The following is a 25382-nucleotide window of genomic DNA, read 5'->3' on the forward strand; positions in this document are numbered from 1 at the left end:
CTTAAGACAAGGATGGGAAACTGAGGCTGGGTTGAAGTCCCAGGCCTGCCAAGCCAGGCTGTGTGGCTCAGACCTTGTGGCTTCCTCACCCCTTCCAGGCCACAGCCCGCAGGCCCTCCCCAACGGAGCAGAGCAAAGCCACAAACAGCGAGCTCTGCATGCTGCGAACCGTGCCGCCCCTCCGTGTCCTGTCGGCACCACCTGCAGCCTCTGCCTCACCCACCTGCTCCCAGGCCCCGCACCTCTGCCTGGGCTCCTCACAGGGTCTCCCTCGCCCAGCTGAGGGCCCACTGGAAACCAAGTGACATCCTGTCCCTTTCCCTCTCCTCACTCAGAGGAAGAGCTAGAGTCCTTCCAGTGCTCTCAGCCGGCCTCATCTCCCTCCCTCTGTCCACTCTCTGTGAGCGCGGGCCACACCTGCCACACGGGCCCCCGCAGCTCCTGCTGTTCCCTGCTGGCCATGATGTCACAGCCTCCTGCCCTCCTTCATTCTGGGCACTGTGTGGGGAGACCCTCCACGATCCTTTCTTTTTTTTTAAGAGGCAGGGAGAGCCTCTCCAGAGTATCTGGGACTACAGGTGCGAGCCACCACGCCTGGCTAATTTTCTTATCTTTTGTTGTCCAGGCTGGTCTCAAACTCCCAGCCTCAAGCTATCCTTCCAGTCGGCCCCCCAGAGTGCTGAGATCATAGATGTGCTCTCGGCCCCTGGTGCAAGGGGCCGCGAGGGACACCTGTGCGCAGCCCCTCTGCCCCAGGGGCCTTCCCAAGCCAAGCCGTGCGGGGAGGGGCGCGGTGCCGTGTGCGTTCACCCCGTACCTTTCTCCAGAGCAGCAGAGCTGTGCCCAGGATGCTGAGGACAGTCAGGAGGCCGGTGAAGCCAAAGAGCAGGGCCTTCTGGGGGCCATGGGGGGGCTCTCGGTACCCCGTGTCTAGGAGAGGGGGCAGCGAGCAGAGGGGTGAGTCACCGGGAGAAGCTGGGGCACACCCCACTCCACCAACCCCCAGACGCCCAAACCCCTGTGTTCTCCTTCCGCCAGGACCCCATCTACGACACTACCCCACGAGGCCCCCCAGAGCCCCACCTCAGGTCCTCGCTGGCCCACCTGTTCTGCAAAGCTGCCTTTTTATGTTTACTGCCTTGATTCTCTTTGAGGACAAGGACCACACCGCTTGTTCCTTTAGTGTCCCTGCCTCAGTGAACTGGCCTCCCTGAGGGCTGCCTGTGGGACCCCGGACAAGTCATTTCACCTCTTGAGGCCTTTTCTTTTCCCTCTGTGACATGGTGGTACGGGTAGGTGGGGAGGGTTTGTGCTGGGACTGACAGAGAGCTGTGCTGGGCAGGTAAGGGCATAGCCCTCCTCCTGTGCCCTCCCTCCCTCAGCCATCCCCATCCATCCATCTGGCTGGCAAAGACTCCTGGAGTGCCAGCCACAGGCCGGGCACCTCGGTGCCATTACCAAGCACCTCCCATTGCCAGGCATCAGCCCTTGCATGCACCATCTCATCCCTTCTCATAAAAGGCATCAAAAGGCAGAGCATCGCCACGAGGACCAGGGCCAAGGTTACATCCGGGCAAGCAGCAGGATGGGATTCAAACCCAGATCTGTGCGTTCCAAAGCCCCCAGCCCCTTCCAGTGGGAATCGCAGAGCGGGTCAGAGAATCATGGCTTTGAGGATGGGCTTGTTCTTAACTTTTGGGGTCATCACGCCTTTGACAGTGTGATGAAAACTGAAAGTCTGTCCCTGGAAAGATGCACATGATCCGAGTGCTCCCGTACCCGAGGCCCCCACAAATACGAACGTGCACATGTCCAAGTCTGCAGAAGCCCAACACTCTGCCCCCCACACTGTGCCGATGGGACGTTGAGACCAAGGGGCCAAGTGACCTCTCTCAGGTCACCTGCCAGAGGTGGCTAGGGGAAGATCACATGCCAGCCCCTGCCCTTCCCACACAAAGGCACTCCTGCAAGGCGGGGGCTCCCTGAGGATGCTCTTGCAGCTTTGCAGAAGTGGGAAGACCCCGCAAGCCACCCCCACTTCAGATCCTGTGCCCCAAACTCTGCCAGTTGAAAACTCTGGGTTCTCTGCCCTGGGAAGAGCCACAGAGGGAGCCTCACCTCTGACCAGGATGAAGGTGCCATTGCCGTTCACTGTGAGGCGTGGCCAGTGGACAGAGCAGTAGTAGGTGCCAGTGGCTGATGAGCTCTGCAGCCTGAGGGTGACGTGGCACTCCAAGGTGGAGGTCTGGTTCTCTGTGCCCAGGCCAGGTCTGCAGCTAGTCTGCCCCTCGGGGCTCCTCTGGCCAGAGAGATTTTGGTGAAAGTAGTGGACTGTGAAGTCTTTGAATTCTGGGGTGTATGGGTAGGTGATTCTGCAGCTGAAGGAGACGGCCCTGTTGGCCAGGGAGACCACAATGGGGAGACCAGTGTGGGTCACTGACTGTCCTCCTGTAGGGGAAGCAGAGGGAGAGAGTAACAGGTCACTGGGGGCTGCCTCGATTCCACCTGCTTGCCGGTGAGGACTGAGGCTTGCACCTCCCCTGAGCTCACCTGTGCAGGTGCAGCTCCGACTTCCCGTGTACTCGCTGTGTGCAGGTGCGACTCACGCTTCCTGTACACTCACTGGGTGCAGAGGCAGCTCCCACTTCTCATGTATGCACCATGCACAGATGTTGTGCCAGGCACTTGACACACACAGCTTCACCTCTCTTAATACACCCCGAGGCCCGTTTTACAAAGAGGAAGAGTCTCAGGTCAGGGCGGTGAGCCCCTCGCTCCCAGCCCTCGGCAGGTATGGAGTGGAGCTCCCACCCTGCCCGGCCCGGAGACGCTGGAGCCCATGCCCCCAGCTCCGATCCTTCCCAAAGGCCAAGCGTCCGCACTGGATCAAAGCACAGGTCTGGGAAGACAGAAAGCGGGTAAAGGATGAGAAGTACAGAACGAGGAGGCAGGAAAGCAAAATAAAGAAACGCAAGTGCTTCCCGGCAGCAAGTAGACAGGGAGGGAGGCAGGTCTGCCCACGGTTCTCTGGTGCCAAAGGAGGAGGTGCGCAGGCAGCAGAAGGGACAAAACTTTCCCGGAATCCGAGCTGGGAGAGGATTTGTCAAGCTTTCATGTCATATAACACGCAACATCCCTGAGAGCAGTTTTTCCAACACTGCAGGGTGCTCCGTTGGCTGTGACCGGGATGCTCAATGACCATGACGAAGCAGTTCTGCTGGACCCCCCTTCCCCTCCCCTCACCCAGAGGCTCTTGGAAAACAGTTTGAACCCGGTGTCCTAGCAGCAGCCCTGCCTGGCTGGGCATCTGACCCCCCGCAGGCCTCTGGGATGCTCTCAGACTCTGGGCCGGGGTCAGGAGCACCCCCAGACTTGAGCTGCACGCGGCCCCGGCCTCAGTATTCCTGTCCCTCAGGGCCCTTCCTTCTCCAGCAGCCGAACAGCAGACAGTTCTAAATTGAGGTCGGCAGCAGGCAGCCAAGAACACGCAGGCCGGGTTGTTAATCGGGAGAAGATCGGCGTTTGAGCCGCTCAGAGGGAGCCACAAGATTTATTTTGTTGGGGAAAGTCAGGCGTGGGCCTCCTGCCTGTGGTGTGGGGCTGGCGAGGGGCCAGGCTGGCCTCTTCCCAGATCTCTTCAGCTCAGCTCTGAGTCTGAGCCCCGGGAAGGGGGTCCCCAGGGGAGGCCAGGCCTTCTGGAAGATGCAGAGGGAGGGACAGAGGTGGCTCTTCGTGCCAGTTAATCCCTTGAAGCCCCGGCCACACAGATGTTTTGAACTTGGTGTTGAGCCATTAAAGAGACACCCCCTCCCTCGAAGAACTAAAGGCACTCGCAGTCCCAGGGAATCGACTGGCTGCCACGGTGGGTCGGCTCTGTTGTGATAGATACCACAACAGCCGCTCACTGGTGGAATGTTCGCCGAGCTGGCGCCAGGCCCCACCCCAGGGCTCCCCTCTGGCGGGCAGAGTGGGAGGGGATCTTACACCGTACTTTGTAGCTCTGGACTCTTTCTCAGGATTGTTGTTGTTTAACAATAACAATATATCAATTTTGTCATAAAACAAGGAGCATTGATTCAGGGCAGAGGTTTATCTGAGAAGCGGCAGGGGCAGGGTAGGGGTGCCCAGGTGCAGGTGTTGCCTGATCCCCCAGGGTCCTTGGGCCGGAAGGACAAGAGGCAGAGGGGTGGGATGAACTGTAAATGACTGAGAGCTCCGCCGGCTGCACCCGGGACCCCACCCTGCACCCACAGGCTGCTTCCCACACTGTGCACCTGCCCTGCGGCCCCCTGACCTCACCCGGCCAACTCCTACCTGGTTCCCCAGACTCGGCTTGGGAGCCGTTGGCCAACTTTTATCTGCATCCTCCTGTTTGGTTCTCGCAGTGACCCTGCAAGGCAGCTGGGGCAAGGGCGCCGCTGGCGTTTGCTTGTGGGGGGCAGGGTTGGAACCTGACCGACACCACCAAGGGCGGTGGCCGTGCCAGGGGCACTCCCCCTCTCCGGGCCCTGTGCTCCTCCTCACAGTGTCACGGAGGATGGACACACTGTCAGTACAAAAAAGCCACCTTCCTCTTTGTCCTGCCAGGAAGATATCTGTCCAACCGTCTTAAAGAATTCTCCCCATTTGAGGTGTCCTTTTAGAGGATGATGGAAGTTGCTACTGCAGTTAAGCTGATCTTTACGATTCTGGGGAAATCTATAAAAATAGAACATCTATGGCTCTACAGCCTTCTGGGATTGTTATTTTAAGGTCAGCAGGTCAGGGTCATGAAAATGCGTGGTCCTGGCTCAGGTCTGCCCCGGCCAGGAGAGGCTTTGGAGCGAGAACCTCAGACCTCTGGTGAAACCGTTGTCACCAAACGGTGAAGAGAGGAAGCATCTCTGACCAGCGCAATCAATGGCAACAGCCGATCTGGAGACAGCAGGCCAGAAACCCGGGGAGGAAAGGTCTGCGGTTGCAGCCGAGCCTTTGGGTCCTGGCCTGGTAGTGGAGCTAATCGCCTCTCCGGTCCTGAGCTGCCACTGGGCTGTCAGCACCCCAGAGCCTGGGCCACAGCAGCTGCCTGGCTCCCACCCCCTATCCTGGACATGTGCCTCCAGGAGGCCCCTTCTGGCGCGCAGGCTGTGGGGTCCTGCCCCCAGCCGGTGCAGACAGGTTCATAGGCATTTCCAAGTCCTCAAATTCTTTCAAGCCATCATTCATTTTGCCTCCCACAAACATTTCAGGGGTACCAGTTAGGTGCCCTGGCAGCACCCCTAGTCTAACAGGGAAGGGTGGTGTGGAGCAGAGGGAGCCTGGGGGAGGGCTGGCGCTGGGAGCCACTGGGCCTGTCTGGGCAGACGGTGGCATGTTGGTGACCTGGAAGCAGGAGCACACAGGAAGGGAAGGAAAAGGTACAGAAATGTGCCCTGGCTGGGTGTAACAGGTCCTAGGTCAATTAAATACCACAACAATCCTACAAGACAACTATTGCAACCCCATTCTGTAGACAAAGAAACAGAAGGTCTCAGAGGCCCAAGGCTACAGAAGTCATCAGTAGTGGGGCAGGGTTTGAACCCAGGTTAGTCTGACTGTGCTGAGGAAGAACAGCCAGCACCCAGGCTGAGAAGTGGCCATCAGATATGGTGGGGGTATTCATGGTGGCATCAGGCACAGTAGCCATCAGACACTAAAAACAGATTTGTCAGACCCCTGGTGGACGTCACAGATTTTCACAGTCAGATGGCTGACAAGTGGCTGCATGGCTCCAAGATCACACGGAGGCCACGGCGGGCAGAGAGGGTGGGTGAAGAGGGGCTCGGAGAGAACTGCAGGGGCCTGCCCTGGGGGTGCCCGCTTCTCACCCCAGGCTTCGGGGGGCTACAGTGAGACCCTCCCAGAGCGTGAGGTGTGTCTTCTGAGAGAGGGCACTGTGGCTGCTGTCTTACACCCCATGATGGCTGCAGCTGTATCACACTTTGTCCCTTGTTCTGCAAAGGCAGTGGGTCCCCCGTGAGACAAGGTGAGCCAGGCCAGTGAGCTGGCTGGGCACCTCCTGGCTTGGCTCATGCAGCTGCCAAAAGGGGGGGAAGGCTGGGGTGTCCGGGAGGGCCCTGCCCCACCCCGCCCAAGGGCTTGGCTGTTTCTTTTGTAGTCTCCAATCCTCCCCTGCCCCTCCCCACCCCCACATGACCACTAGAGCAGATGTCCCCAACTGGGCAGCACAGACTACCCCTGCCAAGCCTGCCCACCCCATTTTGCAGGAGATGGCATTTTCAGGGGGCCAGTGGGAGAAGCCCAGGTCTGGAGGCAGCAGGCCTGGATTCGGATCCTGGCTCTGCCTCTTACAGGCTGTGCAACCTTGGGCAGGTGGCTTTACTTCTCTGAACCTCCGTGTCTCCCCTGCAACACAGGGAGAGCAACAATGCCAATGTTACAGGGTTGTAGTGGGATTAAATGGGACCAGGAATTCAGCATGTTTGCCACAGGGCCAGGCTGCCTTGCCCTAGGGGACAAGGAGGAGGCAAGGAAGTCAGATAGTCCTCTCTGTGAGTTTGCAAAGGCAAAAGCCAGCCCTACCCTTCTGTCTGCTTAAGCGCAGGGCACACACGCCCTGGTGGTGGTGGCCCAGGCGTGACAGGACCCCAGGGGCCTGGCCCAAGAGGCTCCCCTGCCTGGGTGTGGTGTGTGCTGGGCTCTGGGCTGCTCGTCTCCCCACCGTGCATGTTCCGCCACCGTGTTGGGAAAGACGCTACCACCCGCTGGCGCCTCAGTCCTTCCTTTTCCGGTTCTTCTTTTGAATCTGTGGCCGCTTGAACTTAGGGTTTGAGAGCTGGGTGGAGTTCCTGCCCTCCCACCCCTGGCCGGGGGACCCCTGCTGAGTCCCGGGGGGGCAGCGATTGGCAGGCAGGGACCTTGACCCCAGGTGTGTGAATGCCCACCCCAGCAGCTCCCCTCCAGGTCACCAGCGTTCAGGATCAGACTGCGCCCCCCACCCCCCAGCTCAGCAGCTCCCATCACTCATCCCGCTCCTGCCCTGCCTGAGCTGGGGTGGGGGAGACTCCCGGCTGGAGGAAGCCCAGGAAGGAGCCTGGAATCAATTTACAGGGTTAAGACAAGCAATTAAAACACAGAACATGGAGCATTTCACGCGTAGCAAGGGCACTGTTTGCGACCTTCTGGTTTCAGTTATATTCATACAGTTGGGTTAAGACAGGTCATGCTAAAGCATGCCTCTCTTGACTCGGGGCCACTGTTAAAAACACTGAAAGTCCCTGGCCCAGAGGGTCCAGCCCTTCCTCCCAGCCCCTGCCCAGCCGGGCTCAGCTGCCCCCGGCCCACGCTCCTGTGCCCGAGCTGCTCCTGCCACTCCCTCTCCCGGCTTCAGGGTCACCCTCTGTCCCACTTGTTTTCTCCCTGAGCCGCCCCTGGGTGCCTGGTGCCCCCTGCACAGCACAGACTCTCCGGCACCCGCCGTGAAGACCTTAGAAGAGCTAAGGCCCCTGGGCACGGTCCCCTCTTCCAGACGACAAAACTGAGGCTCAGAGAAGGAAGGAGGTTTGCCCGACGGTACAGCTGTGGTAAGGCTGTCACCCCACGCTCTTCCCCACTGCTCTGTGCTACAATGTAAAACCTCGAAGCAAGCAAAGAAGCTTGTCAAAGGAAAGAAACACACTCTTTTAAATGGAGTGTAAAAAATTTCAGAGGCCATTTCTTTAAATTTGGGCCTAGTAGGCAGACATGGCCAGCAACATGGGGGTCTGGGGACGATGGCAGTCAGGAACCCCTGCAGCGTTCAGGGGACTGTGAGTGTCATCTCAGCCCACACAGAGCCTGTGGCCCCCAAAACAGACATAAGTGACCCCATGAACCCTTTACAGACTGGCCCTGTGACCAGGCCAACCCGGTGTCCAAAAAGGGCCAGGCAGCATCCTCTCTTGCTGCAGCAGCGAACTCTCGCAGGAAACGAACGCGTGTGTGGAACAAACGTGGTGTGCCCTTACCGAAAACGCTCACACCCCAGACCTGCCCCCACCCCCTGTTTCCCCTGTCCCTCCCCATCTCCCCTAGCTGCCCTGGCCTCCTTGAGGCTCCTGTCACCCACCACTTCTGGGCCAGGGCCCGGCCCCGCTGCCCCCATGCCTGGAACTCAGTCCTGTCTGCGGCATCAGCACGGTCAGCCAAGGGTGTGAGGGCCTAGATGTGCTGATCAAAGGTATCCCTTCCGACCTAGGTCGATTTTAAAGGAAAACACTTTTGATTCCCCAGCTACGGAAGAAAGCAGTTCCCACGGTCTGTATTTCAGGCATGGAGTTTGCCCTCCAATTTAATTCCAGCGTCTCTCCGAGCTGGGCCAGTTTTCAAGACCCATTTGAAAGTCTGCTGGGGAGACGGATCCGGGGCTGTTGGTTCATCACAGACCCCGGCCATTCGCCTGAGCCTGAATCCCAGGACGCCACAGACAAATGGGACACAGGCATCAAATGTGACGGTGTGTGGCCAAGTGGCTGGTAAAGGAGAGGCGGGCGGTGGGCGGCAGGTGTTGGAAGGCAGCCTCTGAACAGAGAGTATGACGGCGCTTAGCACCAACGCCCTCTGAACAGCGCCATCAGACTGGCTGTCACATCCTTCAACACCTCCGGATTACAAACACGCACACGGATGTGGCTTGCCTTGGAGCACTTCCACAGCCTGTCCAAGTCCTGTTCTCATGCCGCTAGACCCCAGACCCAGGGTGCACAGTGGCCATGCGGGGACACAGCCAAGCGCAGACTGTCAAAGGTGTTCATAGCAGTTGCCTCACTTTTCCCCTTTTGAAAGACAAGTCGCTCAGATGGTGGGGCTCGACTGAGAGTGGCCCAGGGCAGCAGGGGACCTCCTCCTTCTCACCCACCGCTACCCTCGAAGAGGGCATCAGGATGGGGGGTAGGGCCAGAGGGTGGGGTGGGGCTTCTGCCTCTCATCTCTGAACGGGGGTGGGTGCAGTGGAGCCAGGGGAACAGACACCCTGCAGGGAGCATTTTGTGCCCACCCAAAGCTCTGCCAGAGAGGCCAGGCCGGGCTGAAAACTCGGGGTGAGGGAAGACCCCGGGGCTGCAGGAGCCTGGAGGAAGGGCCCGGCCCACCCTGGGAGGGGCGGGGGCTTCCTGGGGAGGCCACCTTGTGCGGGGTCATCGTTTATTCTTTAAATTATAATTCTTCAGGTCCCCCCACATGCCCCATCACGGAAGTGAAGGCTGTGGACTGAAGAAATTCCATAAATCACAGTAAAAGATCAAGAAAGCTGAACTCGTCAGGTCTGCCACCAACACCGCAGCTGTGAGCATTTTGGTACCTTTCCCTCCCATCTCCTTACCAAGCTGAACCTGGAAGGAAGAGCAGGAGGCACACAGGTTGGGGGAGGGCCCTGGAGAGGGGTTTTAAGCACAGGAAAGTTCTTGAGGGAAGCTTCTGGAAGTCTTGAAACAGGGCACTGAGTTGGAGGGACTCAAGAACCGTGGGGGAGTTGAAAGGGTTTGCGTCTGGGAGGGAGCACCAGGGATGCCCCAGAGGTGGGAGGTGGAGCCTCTGTGGGCTTTTATTTATTATTATTATTATTTTAGAGACAGGATCTCGCTCTGTCACCCAGGCCGGAGTGCGGTGGTGTGATCATTGCTCACTGTAACCTCGAACTCCTGGGCTCAAGCAATCCTCCCCAAATGCTGGGATTACAGGTGTGAGCCACCGCACCTGGTCCTCTGTGGGCTTTTAAACTGGGAAGTGACATCATATTTGCATTCTAGAACGAGGACAGAAATACTATAGAATTCCAAACAGTCTCCCTCAGCTGCCTAAAGCCTTCCCCGGCATTAGTGATTCATTCTGTGGGATTCATCCCCCTCCCGCCTCAGCCTCCTTTTAAAATATAAATGCTTCTGGTTGTCAACACACTAACTCCTTCCCGTGGATGACTCGCCAGCGCACTTTTATCCTGACTTCTCTTGAATCGCTACCTCCCTGACGATCCTGATCCTGCACCCTCTGGGCCGCAAGCTCGCCCAGCCCCCAGCCCCTCCTTCCCGCCCCCCACCTCAGTGCTGTCCCCCGGCTGGCTCTGCTGCCACCGAGGAGGTCTGCTGCGCCTGCACCTTCTCAGCTGCCCTCTCTCTGGCCTTTCCCACACGGCTTGCCTCTTAAGGCCGGGTGCCCATAGCCTCACCTGTGCCAGGTGAGCTCAGTCACGCCCCACACACCTCTGAGGTGAACACCTGGGGGAGGGGCGTGGTGATCGGGTGGGTCAGGGGCTGGGAGAGGGGCCAGAGGGGCTCCACAGAGGAGGCAGCCTGAGTTTGACCCTGACAGACAGTTCGGATGTCACCAGGTGGGCAAATGAGAGGACACCCTCCAGGCTGAGGGGGCAGTGAGAGCAAAGGCAGGGGGTGCAGAACTGACATCACCCGGCATCCAGCAAGGCTCACAGGGGGTGTGCCCGTGGGGGGCAGGTGCCGGGCAGGAAAGGGCAGCCCAGGGCTGGAGAGGGTCTCATCTAAATGCACCCTATCAAGGGGCCAGTGATGGCAGTGAGGCCATTTGTGGTTGTGCTCTGTGGACCCCCTGTCCCCTGGCTCCTTAGGACGAAGTCTGAGAAGGGGATTGCTGATTCCAAGAGTATTCACGTTTCCAGTTTTGGTATGCATTGCCAAGTGGCCTTTGGAAATGTGCCCTTTGACCCTAAGGCCAGTACTGCCAGCCAGTGCCCACACACTGTGTGACACCAGCCCACCTGAGGGAGGCTGCCCCTGCCCTTGGCTTGGGCTGCAGCGGATGCCCCCTCCCCCGCCCAGCAGCAGCACAGATCTGGCCCAGAGCCCCAAAGCATCCCTGGCTCCTGGCCCTGCCCTCTGTCCATTTCCCCACCACAGCCCTTGCAGCCCCAGGGCGGGAGGGGCCAGAAACCCAGCCCAGCCGACCATCCACCTCTTCTGGCTCTTCCAGGCACCCCGCACACCCCCGCCTCTAGGATGAAGCCCCCAGACATAGCAACTCATCAAATAGACCCTTGGAAGCCAGGCATTTGCTAGTCCCAGCCATGACTCCCCGTGGCACCCTGGGCCAGGGTCCTTCCGGCTGTGGCCCTGCAGCCCTCCTCTGTGCCTGGCCTGGCTGGATGTGGCCTCAGAGAGATGACTTGGGCCTGGCCTTGTCCCTCAGGAGCTCCTGTTCTGGGCTCTGGCCTGAGTGTGTCCAGGGACAGTGAGTGACCACGGCCTGCAGGAGGTCTGGGGAGGCCACAGTGAGCCCCTTGGCCTGTGAGATCCTAAGTCCTGGGGGCAGAGGCGGGGTGTGTAGGGGGGGGAGCAGCTGGGCCCAGAGGAGCCTGGTGGGCAGGAGGAACACACCCCACCTGGGCAGGTGAGCACTGAGTCCCAGCAATCACCGTGCCCTCGAGCCCTGTTCCCAGGGCCAAACCCTCACAGACCCTCCCTCGGGAGTCCCAGGCGCCAGGCCCTGCGGCCATTGGTGGTGCCGGACATGCCTTCCTGTTGCTGCTGGCAGGAGGCCTGACTGGAGGAGGCTGAGCACACAGCAGGGTGAGCATGTGGAAGCTCGGGGTGCTCGGGGGACTTGGCCAAAGTCTCCTGGGACTCCAATCCAGGCTGGTCAGGCCATCCTCTCGGGGCAGCCAGAGCTCTGCCTGCCAGTCTCACACCCGCCTCGTCCCCTCCCTCTCACCAGGCTCACCTGGTGTGTGCCCCGCTTCTCTGGCTTCAGCCCCCACCCCAGGGCCTGCCACTCCTATTCCCACTGCGCTGAGGCCTCGCCTAGATCCACAGGGAGGGTCCGTGTTTCCCCTGCAGGCAGCGTCCCCTCTCGCACTCACACGATACGGGGCGAGGGGCTCCATCCTCCACCCCTGCCCGAGAGGACCATGGGCTCAGCCCCACCTGGCACCAGGAGACCACCCGGCCCTTGTAGCCCTTCTGTCGCTTCCCCCAGGTGCCCTTCCTGGTGGCATCATGTCCCCACCCTGCTCAGAACTCGCTGGGGCTGGCTGGGCCCAAGGAGCTTAATTCCTCCTGTTATTGTTACTATTTCCTGAGCCGCTGCTGGGTGCCGGGCACCGTGCTGGGACTCAAGCATCAGAAGCCACGTGAGTCTGCACAGTCCCGTTTGATTTTTTCAACCACTTAAAAATATAAAGCCCATTCATAACTGGCAGGCGAGGCAAGCAGCAGCAGCGGGCTGGAGTGGCCCACGGGCCGCGGTTTGTGATCCTTGCTCTGCAGCCATGAAAACAAACGCCAGCCACCCCATCCACGGGATGTAGCTTTAAAAACACGATGTTAAATGAAAGAAGAGGGTCATAAAGGAACACGCACAGCATCGTTCCAATCACACAAAGTTGAAAAGCAGGCAAAACTAGTCTATGTGGCTCAGTGATGTGTACTAATGATAAAACTATAAAGAAATGCCAGGAAGTGATCGCCCTAAAAGTCAGGGTGGTGGTTCCAACCTCGGAGGGGAGGGAGGGGTGTTTGGGGAGGTACAAGGGCCTCTGGGGCACTAGAATGTTCTCTTTCTTGACCTGGGCGGCAGTCACACAGGACGCTGTTTTACAGCATGTATTGTACGGCACGGCACTTTTCTGTACGCGTATGATGCTTCACAATCACAAAGGAGAAAGCCGCGGGACAGGACCTGTTGGGAGGGCGTCGGACCCCTGCCTGACTGGCATTCAGGAGCCACGCACCGCTCTGCGAGAGACTCTCCCCTCCTGCCCGGCGGAACCTCTCCGGCCCTCCCTCTGCCCTGCCGTTTGGCCTTCCAGCCTTTGTTCCTGCTGTGTGGCTGCCCACCCGCCGCTCCGTCCTCCGCTGCAGACAGCCCTTCCCGCACTCCCCTGCCCACCTCCAGGGAGCGGGGCCTCTCCCGCCTGCCCGCGGCGGCCCAGAGCTTTTCGCTGGGATTAGACAAAGATGAAAAGCAGAGGCCGCTCCTGCTAGAGTTCCGGAGCGGCGGGAAGGGAGACAGGAAGCCTCAGCCTGGAAAAGGCAGAGTCCTGAACATCTTTTGGACGAAAAAGGGCCGGTGACACCTGGGTCCAGAGCAAATAGGAGGGGAGGCAAACCTGCCTTGGTAACTTCCCGCCTCAGGTCACGTTCGCTGGCTGTCTCGCAGTCACCACCTGGCTGACTGGTTTGCTCAGCTCTGGGGTCCCTGGGTGCCTAGAACTGGTCCTCCTCAACGTCTCTTTGAGAAATAAATAAAGCCCAGCTTTCCCAAAAGGCCAAAAGGAGAGAAGGGACTGACATTTGTTGAGGACACTAGGCTCAGAAAGGTTAAGTAAATTGCCTGAAGTCACACAGCAGTCATGAGAAGAAGGCAGGCCTTGGACTCAGGTCTGTCTGGCCCCAAAGTCCTTGGAGGTGACAGAGACCCGTGGAGGCAGGGCTGAAGCAGGAGCAGCCGCTCCGGGGAAAGCTGAGCTTCCGGCTCCCACGATCCACCTGGGAGGAGATCACCAGTGGCAGCGGGAGCCCTTGGGAAAAGCCGTGTGCAGACAGGTCAGGACGCTCACACCCGGGAGGAGGGGGCTGGGAGCAAGAGAAGTCCCGAGAGGCCTCCCAGGGTGGGCTGGAGACCACCAGGAAGGAGCCTTTGGGCTCACCGACCACATCTCAAGTCTCCAAGCCTGCCAGGCTGGCCGGTGGCTGGCATTCATGAGCACTACCCACATACCGGGCTCTTGGTGCCCAGGACAGCACTATTATCGTACCCGCTTAACAGACGCGGCGATTGAGACACAGTGATACGGGTCCTGGGGTCAGTGGCAGGGCTCAGATTGAAACTCAGGCTGAACACTGTGGCCTGTCCTCTTAACCCCACATCCTCTCATGTTCAGGGAAACCATGCAGACTCAGCCACCCTGGGTTTCAGTGAGGACGCCGAGGACCCCTGCTGTGGACACCCTGCTGGGTGGGAACTGGCAGGTGGTGGAGCTGGTTGCACCAGGCTGGTGGTTGAAGTCAGGGGTGCTTTGGAAGATGTGGGAGAAGCAGGGTTCCTTCCCCCACACCCTCAAACTGCGGTGCCAGGGAGGCAGGGGAGAGGTGTGGAGCAACAGATAGATGAAGGGGGCTGGAGGGGCAGGACCGAGGGCCTTTGGGGCGGGCTGTCTGCTGCCCCAGTGCCTCCTAGGACTGTGGTCCCCAACCCCGGGCCAAGGCCCAGTACCCGTCTGTGTCCTGTCTGGAACTGGGCCGTGCATCACTGCCTGAGCTCCATCCCACGGCTCCACCTCCCCCGTCAGTGGAAAAATTGTCTTCCATGACACCAGCCCCTGGTGCCTAAAGGGCTGGGGACCACTGTTCTAGGAGACCATGCGGGTGTTTTGGTCTCTTGAGAAAAAGCAGAGTTTCTCTTTTGTATGAGGTTTGTTGCAATGGTGGTGGTGGGGGGGTGTTTTTGTTTGCAGTTGAGACTGTTACAAAAGAGCTTTCCCTGCCCCCCCCAAAGCCTCTTCTACCGCTCAGTTACAGGAGGTGCTGGGTGTCTCTTAGGGAGGGGGACCACACAAAGAGAAATGATGGGAATTGGGGGGAAATTAAGTTAAAAATGACTAAGTGTGAGTTCAAATGCATGTCACCAACAAGCAGCACTTCCTTCCGGTATCCTGGTCATCTTTGCACCAGACTGTTGGGGGGGCACAGAGGGTTACAAGGGCCAGTGTCACCGGGGGCTGGGCCCCAGCCTACACAGGCACCACGCGGTGCAGCTCTTGTCTCTCCAGGGTAAATTTTTCTGTGAAAAATGATCTTTGCAGTGAAAGGCAAGAGGCGCCCAGAGCTCACAGCCCCCAAAGGCCCTGGCGGGGCTGAGGCTGACCCTGGCCTCGACTCACCAGCCCGGCCCTGAGCAAGTTCACTGGCCTCCATTTCCCTGTCCTTGAAATGGGGCTGGGGAGGACAGTGGGTGCCCCATGGCTGCTGTGAGGGTGGACAGCACGTACCCAGTTAAGGCTCAAGAAAGACTACCTCATTATAATGAGAATAATTGTCGTTTACAGCATAAAGGAGAGCCAGGGGTGGAGCAGAAGCGGGGTGGGGGCAGCTCCTGGAAGCCTCCTAAGTCTAAGTGGATACAAAACAAAAGCACCAACTCCACAGTGGGGTGGCTACGACGGTCTGCAAGAGGGTCGGCTGGTGCCCAGGCCAAGGAGGGACAGAGACAATCTGGAAGAATTTACTGGGCATGAGGAACCCCGGTGCTGGCAGCCCTGGAGAAGGACACTCCTGGGGGTCCCTGACCTGACAAATTCTCCCAGAGGCCACATCCCCCCTGGCCTGCCTGGATCCAGGCCACCGAGCTTCGGAGGGAGCCTGACCCAGCAAAGAGGCACCTTTGGAAAGACATACTCGCGTCCTAAGATGCTTGGCCTCTGGTTGTGTTTTAGGAAATGGGAGGGACAACCCTTTCTGACAGTTTTGTGCCCAGGGCACAGTGCCCTGTGGCTGGCCCTGGCCACCCCTTCTCTCCCTGGCTAACGCCAGCAACAACGCCGCAGATGGCTCTGCCACTTGGCAGGTTCAGCGTGGCGGTGCCACCGCAGTAGCCACGTAAGATTCCTTGGGCGGTGAGGTGTCCCTCCCCACTGACCCCGCACCCAACCCAACCATGCAATGTCCACCTTCCTTGTTTAAGGGCCGGGAGGCCAGGCTGTGCCGGGGGCGAGGCTGTTAACACGCAGCGAGGGGAGAGCGCTGTCCTCCGCCCCTTCAAAAGCCACCTTGTCAAGGCATTAGCTAAACATCTCCTTGGTCCCTGGAGGCTTCCCCTGTGAAGTCTGCAATGTTCAAACGACAACCAGCAAATCCCTGGAGACAGGTCCCTGGGAATTAGCCGCACCGGCCAGATGAAAGCCGCTCTGATGTTCTCGAGTGAGAGAGTACGTGAGAAGAAGCAAGACAGACGCTACCTGCCAGCCACAGGGTCCAGGGCAACAGGAGCCAGCCGAGGAGCCAGGAGGCCATGGGGAGGCCAGGAGGGCGTGGGGGACCCCGCAGGGCCCACCGCCACGGACGCCGGCTTTCCATCTGGGGCCTTCTTTTCCGTCAGTGTCCCTCCTTCCTCTTTAGTTCTCGGAGGGGACGGCCCACGCTGGCTGCCCGCAGCCCCGGTTCCCCTTTGCGTTCCCAGGAAGTTCCTCCCTAGTGGCCTCTCTGCTTCCTCAAGGCTTCCTGCGGCCATTTCCACTCCCCCACCTTGGACCTTCAGCTCAAGTGCTGGGACCAGCCCTCGGCAGGGGTGGCTGCCAGATGAGGAATCTGGCCTCAGACCTGTCCAGACTACAGAACCAGAAGAGCTGGGACAAGGACCCAAGCCTCCCTGCTTCAAACCCTGGGGGGTTCTGCCCCTCCTCGGCCCCACGGTCAAGACATTGGGACCATGCAGAGGAGGGCACAGGATTGCCATGGGAACGGAAGGTCCTGGTTTAGCTCCCCATTTCTGAAACAGTTTTTTTAAAACGACCACAATTGATCGGCTGGGCGTGGTGGCTCACGCCTATAATCCCAGCACTCTGGGAGGCTGAGGTGAAAGGATCGTTGAGGTCAGGAGTTCGAGACCAGCCTGAGCAAGAGCCAGACCCCTGTCTCTACTAAAAAATAGAAAAAATTAGCCAAGCAACTAAAAATAGAAACAAAAAATTAGCCGGGTGTGGTGGCATGCACCTGTAGTCCCAGCTACTCGGGAGGCTGAGGCAGAAAGATTGCATGAACCAGGAGTTTGAGGTTGCTGTGAGCTAGGTTAACGCCATGGCACTGTAACCCAGACAACAGAGTGAGACTCTGTCTCAAAAAAAAAACAAACAAAAAAACAGAGACAAATGACCACGACCATGTTCACACAAACTTCCCCTCTGAAATATCCCAGGAATCCCTTGATAATGTGCTCACCAAAGACTAGGGGTTCTGGGTCGGGGGTGGAGGTGCTTGGGAGGGGAGGGGAGGGGAGGGGAGGCGTCAGGAGCCACACGCTCCTAGCCTCAGAGAGGACCAAACACATCCAGGGACCAAAAGGCAGGCTTCCCACCACTCACCCAGCAAGGACCACTGTGGGTCTCTGGCAGAGGCCCGGGGGACACCTCCTTTCCGGCTCACCTTAAATGTCATCTCCTCCCTGCAGCTTCCCTGAACCTTAGCTCACCCCATCCCGCCACCCCCGCCATGAGACACATGAACTGCTTCCCCATCTGGCTGCACAGCACAGCCCTGTTCTCGCCTCCAGCAGGTGCCAACACAGGGACAGTGACGGTTTGCTGTTTGCTGCCGGGGCCCCTTTCCCCAGTGCACTGGGAGCCTTTCACCCTGTGCAGCCTGGAGCCCAGCACTGGCCTGATCAGGTGGGGGCCAGCTGCCTGCCGGCTGTCTGGAGGGACAGAGGAAAGGGGCTGCGGCGGGAGGCTCCTGGCTTGAGGAGGAGGTGGGTGGGAAGGTGGCTGAGCTGCTGAGAACTTATCTCCTTTCTCCATTGGTGCCATTCGCTCCCGACATAAATACGATTGTCCCAATCCTGCTAGAAAGAAGACCACAGCCCCCAAAGGCAAAGCAACTTGCCCAAGACCAGGGCAGGTCCTTGGGGCAGGAATTCTAACTCCCGGCTGTGCGAGCCTCTCTTCCCACCCACAACGGCCTCTTGAGGTGAGTCCAGGCACCCCGGCTGCAGCCCCAGTGACGGCACCATGAGGTCCACATTCCATCTTTGCCCAAATGCTTTTCCCTCAGCCACTTCACACATGAACAGTGAAAACCAGAAGCTGTTTCCCACCGACGCCAGGAGTGTGGGAGGAGCAGGGGCAGCCACCAGGGGAGAAAGACGGATGAGCACATGGCGGGGGTGGACAGGGGGATGGGGACCCCAGTGGTGTTGACTGTTGACCCATCACGGTGATACATGGTCGGTATGTCACAGTGAGACACAGATATCTGCTTCACGCTGTTCCCCAGCTCCTGGGGGGAGCAGGTTGTCTAAGCACCTCGATGCCTTGTGATAGACCTCATGTTAATGCCTCAGGGCACAGAGCGAGCGTTCGAAAGGCTCAGTCTGTGCCTCCACAAGTCTCCCTACGGCTTGGCACCGGGAGGCAGCCGAGTGCCAAGCTGCCCCGGAACTTGGGACCCTGCCCTTCCGACACTGGCGCTGGCTCCGCTCCTCCCGGGCCTATCGTGGAGGCCGTGCCTGACTGTGGGTACACAGTAGGCTCTCGGCAGGCCTCGGGACAGCTGGACCTGGGGGTGGGGCCACACCCTCTCCAGGCAGGCCCCTAGATAAGAGGCTGAGGGTCTCGGCGGGGACAGGCCTTGGCAAGGAGCCCGCAGGCTCAGGCTGTGCTGGCAGGCCTCAGGTCTGGCCCTGATTGGCCTCAGGAGCCAGGACGATAGAAGAAAAACCACTGCACATCCAGAAAGCTCATTTTTGTCAAAACTTTCTATCCCCTCTCACGTGTTTCCTCTCCTGTGCCCCCAGTAAGTAAGCAGAGGAGGCCCCAAGGGCTGAGGCGCAGAGGAGACAGGATCCTGCACAGCCTCTGGGAGTTGCAGGCGAGGTCGCTGGGGACAGCACCCCTCAGCCACTGGCTTGCAACCGGGCATCCGGCACCCGGCCGCCCTCCACGCTTTGCCGAGAGCCTGCTCTGCAGCGGCTCTGGCCTCACAGAGGACGGAGAAGTGGAAGACCCCAGCCAGTGTCTAGAGTGGCAGCTGGGCAATCTCAGCACCATTAATAACAGAGCAGCCTGGGGCAGCTACTGACCACTGGACACTGCTCAAGGGGTTTTAATCTCCTAACCAATTTAATTCTCATTGCAACTCTATGAGGTAGGAACCCTAATCGGTTCCAATGTACAGATGAGGAAACTGAGGCACGAGGAGGTTAAAGTAATTTCTAACTGCTAGTGTAGCCCACCTCAATGGCAAAAGTGTGTATGGTGCAAAGAGAGAGAGGAAGAACATAATTACCCAGGGGCCGGTTGGGGGGATTGCCCAGGAGGGCTTCATGGAGGAGGTGGCAGCCCTGGAGGAGGAGAAAGTTGGATGGGGAGATGGGGGAGCACAGGAGTTCCCTGAAGTCCCAGGGGCCTCCTCCCCACTAAGACTAAAGCTTTCAAAATGTGACCACAATTGCTGGACCCTGTTTTCAGCTTAGTTCCATGCACACTTATTCTGTGCCTACTGTGTGCTGGGCAGTGTGGGGACAAAATGTAAGTCATGGCTTTGTCCTCAAGGCCCCTCGTGTCTAGGGAGGGAAACATCTCCAGGATTTCCAAATGCCCAAGTGAGCAAGTGTGGGCGGCTGAAGGGCCTCTAGCCCGGTCACCTTGAGGTCCTGAGCTCCCCGAGGTTCCTCTCCAGGCAGTGCTGTGGGTGGCGGGTGCACAGGAAGCAGAAGTGCCGTGGGAAGGGAACCACGATGCTCCCTGCCCCGGCCGCGGAAGTCACTTAATTCCTTCCCGAAGACTCCTGCACCAGGAGGAGCCAAGCCACCCAGCATGGGGAGACCTCTCAGAACCACCCTCCAAGCTGGCCCAGTGGCTGAGACAAACAGCGTTCCACTCCCCAGGTCCCCAGTGCCCAGGATACCAGGGCTGACCCATCGGCTCCTTGTTTCCTTCCAGCACCCCCACATTAAAAAGGGCAGCCGCCCTCCCCTCCCAGGAGCAGCCTGGTTTTCTTTGGGGTCCTTCTTCTACCATGCAGCAGCCCTGCACTGGGTGGTGCTGACCCTCACCTGGAGGCAGGCAAGCCCACCTGGAGGCCACCTGCCCTGCAACCTCCCTGGGCCCGAAGCAGGTCCCGCTGATCTCCGAAGCCCCCTCTGCAGCTTGAGCTGCCCGGTATATTTGGCTCTTAAGCATTTGCTTCATGCCAGACACGGTTCTAAATGCCTTTCCTGTACTTCGGTGCTCACAGAAACCATGTGCAGGAGGTGTTATTATGCCCCCATTGTACAGATGAGGAATGTGAAGTTCAGAGGACACGGCCCCTTGCCCAAGGCCAGGCAGCAAGTAGGCCGTGGAACCAGGACTTGAGCCCCAGTGACTGCACTGTCCTGCAAGTCACCTGATTCTTCAGTCAAGGCAGGTATTGTCACCTCATTTTTCATATTTGGTGATGGAGAAAAAGAGTTTGTTACCTGCTGGAGGTCACAAAGGGAACCAGAGGCACACCTGGGTCCAGGGTCCAGAGCCTTCCTCCTGGGCATACACCCACAGTTAGGCAAGATCTTCCGCGCTAAACTGTGCAACTGCCGCCCCCACCCCCCTCCCGCCGCCACGCTGAACGTAATCCCGAAGATCCAGAAAAACAGAAAACAAAGGTGGCACCATTTTCAACATTCATTCCATATCCACCATAAGCCAAGGCTTTGTGAGGCTCAGGCCCTGGGCACAACTGCGTCCCTGGAAGAGACAAGCACCGACCCAGAGGCTGGTCGCTGGAGGTCCTGGGGCGGCAGGCGCAGAGCCACCGAGCCCTGCGCTAAGGTCCACCCCTTCCCTTGCCGGCCACGCGGGACAGCCCCGGGCTGGCCCGTGCTGATGGCGCCACCTGGTGGCGGACGTGCGAACGCCCTCATCTGAGAGCGCTTCCTCTCGCGACCCTTTCTCTCTCCCCTGCAGGGGTCCTGGGCTGGCCCGGGGTTGACACCCACCAAGATCAGGCCAGGCTTGAGCGGCAGCGGGGTGGGGCAAGTGGGGCGTTGGGTGAAGGCAGAACTAGGCATGTACTGAAGGGGCTGTGGGAACGGGGTGCAGGGCGTGGTGGCTGCAGGACCCCCACACGCCTCTTGAATGCCCTTCCCTGGGTACCCCTGGGGCCAGGACCTGTTCCAACCAGTTGCTTCTATAACTTCTAGGGCAGTCTCCACTGGAGCTGGTTATTGGTCAGACAAAGTAGTCCCACCCTTCTCAGTCACAGCTGGGGGCTTTCTGGGCAGGGCTCCCCAGTGTGAGTTCAGCCAGTTAAGGAAACAGCTTCCCCTGAGGTTGATCCATGCTCTGTCATCCTCAGGGCTCTAAGAGACAGAGAGCCCTAATCTGTGGGCAGAGCAGGTGTGTGGCCTGGACCCACCCATAGATTTGAGCCGAGAGGCTTTGGGGGCCCGGCAATCCGCATTGTTAAGTACCCTGGTTCTCACACTTGAGAAACTGCTGGAAGCACTGGTTTGTCCTCCCTCCCCTCCTTCCTTCTTCTCCTCCCACCTGTCTTCCTCCTCCCTCCTTCCCCAACCTTCCCTCCCTCCCACTCCCTCCCTCTGCCTCCTCCTTGGAAGGTCACAGGTGTCCTAGGAAGAGGGGACAAGCCCCTCAGTGTGCACCCAGGCTTGCCTCCTCCAGCTCTCAGGGGCAGCGTCATCACCCACTAAGTGGGGGTGAAATGCGCACCTGATGAGGGTTCAGTGAAGAACAGCTGAAGTAACAGAGCTGGGAGCACTTTGCAAACAATACAACTCTGATAGAAACGTAGTTGTTCTGCCTTAAATCTTTTTTTTTTTTTTTTCCTTCTTTTTCGAGACAGAGTCTCACTCTGTGCCCCGGCTAGAGTGCCATGGCGTCAGCCTAGCTCACAGCAACCTCAAACTCCTGGGCTCAAGCAATCCAACTGCCTCAGCCTCCCGAGTAGCTGGGACTACAGGCATGCGCCACCATGCCCAGCTAATTTTTCTCTATATATTTTTAGCTGTCCAGATCATTTCTTTCTATTTTTAGTAGAGACGGGGGTCTCGCTCTTGCTCAGGCTGGTCTCGAACTCCTGAGCTTGAGCGATCCTCCCGCCTCGGCCTCCCAGAGTGCTAAGATAACAGGCGTGAGCCACTGCGCCCGGCCTTGCCTTAAATCTTTATTCAGCCTCTCTCCTGATAGGTCCCTTTAGGAGGAGCTTGGGCGAGTCACAGAGAGCCTGGGAAGATGGGGGTGCAGCCCCAAAGGGTGTGTGGTTTTGGGTGAGGAAATCCGTGGAGGGCAGCAGGTCTGGGAGGGGCTGCAGGGGCACGGGGGCGGGGGGAGGGGGGGTGCTGGGGCAGGAGGAGGGGCAGGAAAGGGAGGCTGGTGTTGGAGCTGGGGTTCCAGGGTCAGGGTGTAGGGGGAGCAGCGGGAGGGCCTTCTCTGGGGACTCTCCTCCCACATGGCCTCATTCCTCAGGAGATCTCTGTCTTCCTCTCCCATTTGCCCTCTCCTCTCACCGCTGCAGTCTCTCTGCCTCCCACTTTCTCTTCCCTTTGCACAGCAGCTAGGACAGCTCCCCCAGGCCCCAAGGGGCGTGGACAGTAATGGCTTAGCTGTGCAGACCTGGTCAGAGTCAGAAGGCTCTAGGTTCAGGGACAGCAAAGAAATCGGGCCAGCACCTCTAATTCTTGTAGGGGCCCAGAAGTCTCCTTCAAGGATTCACAAGGAACTTTAGATCACTTATTGACTCAATCAACAACCTCTCAAGGGCATTGCTCTGGCTCAGGCCCTGTCCCGGGCACCCACCACGCAGGGCAGAGCCTGACACCCACTCACCTAAGTCACAGCCCAGCATGAACCCAGCATGAAAGGGCAACAGCCCAGACGAGGCCAAGCCTGTCACGGAGGCCACACCAGGCATTCATAAAGGCTCTGTAAGAAGCTACCAGGAGGAGACAAGAGCGCTGGCAGGAGGGGCCAGGGTGTCCTGTCCAGGCCAGGAGGCTGAGGCTGGAGAGGCCCAGGGGAGCTGGACTGAGGAGGCCTCCCTCCTCCCCCCGGGCCTCCCTGGTGAAAACTACCTTCCCTCTCCGGCATCCACAGTTAGACGCATAAACCAACAATACATTTTTACTGGTATTACAACTAACTAGTATCACTTTCTACTGTTCATTTCCACGTACAGATTTTCCACCAGTCATCAAGTTCAGTAGCTCTCTGGCCGGTCCGGGAGCCTGACACCATTCATGACATGGTTTCCAGGTGGAAAAGCTCTCTCTGGAAGACAAGAACTTTGCCAGGCGGAAGCTTCCCAAGCTGGTTGGACCAGAGGCCCATTCTGTACAAAATGCCCTGCAACACTGGGGAGATAGATGCTGGTGGACTTCTTAGGACCAGAAATGCCCAAGGGATGTGCTGATTGACAATAGTCACAGTCTGTCCTTGGTTGAGATGGAAAAGGAGGAAGGGAAAATTCAGCGGAAGCCAGACTGAGGACCACGGTGTCTCCAGCAGGTCGCAGCCAAGTGAGGCTTCACTCCCCAGGAAGGAAACTCCTCTGGGGCAGAAGGAAAGTGTTTCCAGGCTTCTCCCGTCTGCCTGGCAGGGAGCCTGTGCCTGAGTCACTGCCTTCCTGGGGCTTCCCTTTTCCCTGCTCTCCTCCCAGCATCTGCCGACTTTGTGTCAGCACCTCCGGGAAGATGAGCCAGTGCAGAGCACAGGATGAGGACATCTCTGAGCTGCCCGTGCGACAGGGACTCAGGTACTCGCCAGATGCAGCTGACCTCAGAGGGTGCAGGAGGCGCTTTGTCACCCACCCAGAGCCTGGACAGGGCTCTCCCTGACCCCTCACCCTCAGCCTTCCTGCCTCCCCTGACCCACTTCAGGGCATCCGGCTGGCACTGGCTGCCGGGCAGGGCCCTGTCTCCCCCAGACGGGAGGTGGGGAGGAGGTGGCATGGATGGGAAAGGAAGCCCGTCCTTGCCAGACGCTTGGGTCCACCCTGTCAGCCACCCCGCCAGGCAGGTGCTGCTGTGTCTGCGTTTCATTTCGTAGATGAGGATCAGGCAAGGGAAGTCACTGTTCTAAGGCCACACAGCCTGCGACGGTGGAGCTGGGTTTCTGGGGTTTGAACCCAGTGCCGCCTGGCTCACGAGTGCTGCCTGGTGGGCCGTGGGTGTCTGCACCCCCGGCTGGGGTGAGCTCACTGCGACCTCTCCCCTGCCCCACCTGCGGCAGGCGGGGACGGGCCAAGCGCAGGTATCTGCTGAACGACTGCACTGCGAGAAATGGGAGAGGGGCCCTGCGTGGGGCCCTTTGCCTTAACACAGAGCTGATTCTAAACAGTCGATAATAGGTAAATAAGACCTTGGTCACAAACCTGTAGGAAGCGGAGGTCAGAATCCGAGAGGTAGAATTCCGCCCTACACAGGCAGGGGACCTCGAGCAGGGAAGGTGGCCCCAGATCCAAGTTCTCTCTTCGGTTCGGTGCCACAGGTGTTAAGGGGTGCCCCAAGGCCTGCCCTGGGCCTTGTGCTGAGAACGGGGAAAGGAAGCCCCTGCCCGACCCACCCTGCAGACGCCAGCCCCGGCCCCTCCCCGCCCTCCCCTTCCGCCGTTTTCCGCCGCTGGCCGGAAGCTCTCATGGACGATCGTCCCCTTGGAGTTTTGAGCCCCAGGCCTTTCTCCCCGTGTCCCGAGCAGGTCTGTCTTCCCAGGCAGGTGAGGGTGGGGGTTCACGGCCCCCCAGCCTCTCCTCCAGGCCACGACATCCCTGGTCCTGTTCATCCCCTCCACGTGGCTTCCAGACCCTTCCCCGTGGAGGATCCTCCAGCCTGTATCCCCTGGTGCCCAGATAGGGTCCGACCAGCACAAAATGACATCTGTTAAGGACTCAGGAGGCCTCCAGAGCACTTTACACATGTGTTCTCACGGCTCCCCTGTGAGGAGCTCGGGGCTGAGACAATCACGGCACCCGAGATCCCAGGTGAGGGGAAGCAGGATTCGGACCCAGGTGGCTCTGGCTCCCGAGCCCCTTTCTTCTTCATAAACCGGCTGTTTAAAGCACAGAGGAAGTTGGTCACTGGCACACAGCGAGGTCTGGTGGGGTCTGGGGCTTACAGGTTTTAAGGGGGCTGTCGTTGGAAAAAAAGCGAAACACAATTACAAAACCAAAATTAGGCACGGCAGTGAATATCAGCTCCCGTTCTAATGACAAGTCACATGTTCTAAATTTTAAAGTGCGGTAAGTACCACAAACACAGAGCAACTCAGAAACGCAGCCGAGGGTTTTGTGTTAACTGCTTGGCCACGTCTGTAACACGCCCGTGCGTTTCCCGACTCTGATCGCCTCTTTGTACAACAGGGTCTTGCAGTGCCATATTCTGTAGAGAGAAGAGAACCTCGATCAAATTTCTTTCACATAGGAGCAGTCACAGTTCAGGGCATGTCAGGTCTTCTCATGGGGGAAGAACCTTAAACGCTCCTTGGCTGGCCCTCCCTCGTCACCAAGTGTGGCTTTGATGCTTCCATCACAGGGACCTACTTTGAGTTTTATGTTGTCTTTGTTGATGTAAATATTTCATGCCAAATCAGCAAGAAATTTAAATCTTTTTCCATCGTGTTCATTGGATTCATTCTTCTTCCTTCATGGGTGGGAGTGTTCCTGGAAGCCATCGGTACCCTCGACAGCCAGCGATAACCG

General features: G+C 58.7%; 1 protein-coding gene across 1 annotated transcript in view; it reads right to left on the bottom strand.

Annotated features, from left to right (window-relative positions):
- Nucleotides 1-20739, bottom strand: part of NFAM1 (NFAT activating protein with ITAM motif 1) — a 42976-nt gene extending 22237 nt beyond the window's left edge. The window contains exons 1-5 of the mRNA XM_069491268.1: nt 20438-20739; nt 18088-18248; nt 17167-17388; nt 2119-2448; nt 818-930 (exon numbers count right to left, since the gene is read on the bottom strand). Of these exons, the coding sequence (XP_069347369.1) occupies nt 818-930; nt 2119-2448; nt 17167-17388; nt 18088-18248; nt 20438-20739 (1128 nt within the window). The remainder of the gene's footprint in view (nt 1-817; nt 931-2118; nt 2449-17166; nt 17389-18087; nt 18249-20437) is intronic.
- Between the last annotated feature and the right edge of the window lie 4643 nt (nt 20740-25382).

The sequence above is a fragment of the Eulemur rufifrons genome, chromosome 16, assembly GCF_041146395.1.
Source record: "Eulemur rufifrons isolate Redbay chromosome 16, OSU_ERuf_1, whole genome shotgun sequence".
Lineage (NCBI taxonomy): Eukaryota > Metazoa > Chordata > Mammalia > Primates > Lemuridae > Eulemur > Eulemur rufifrons.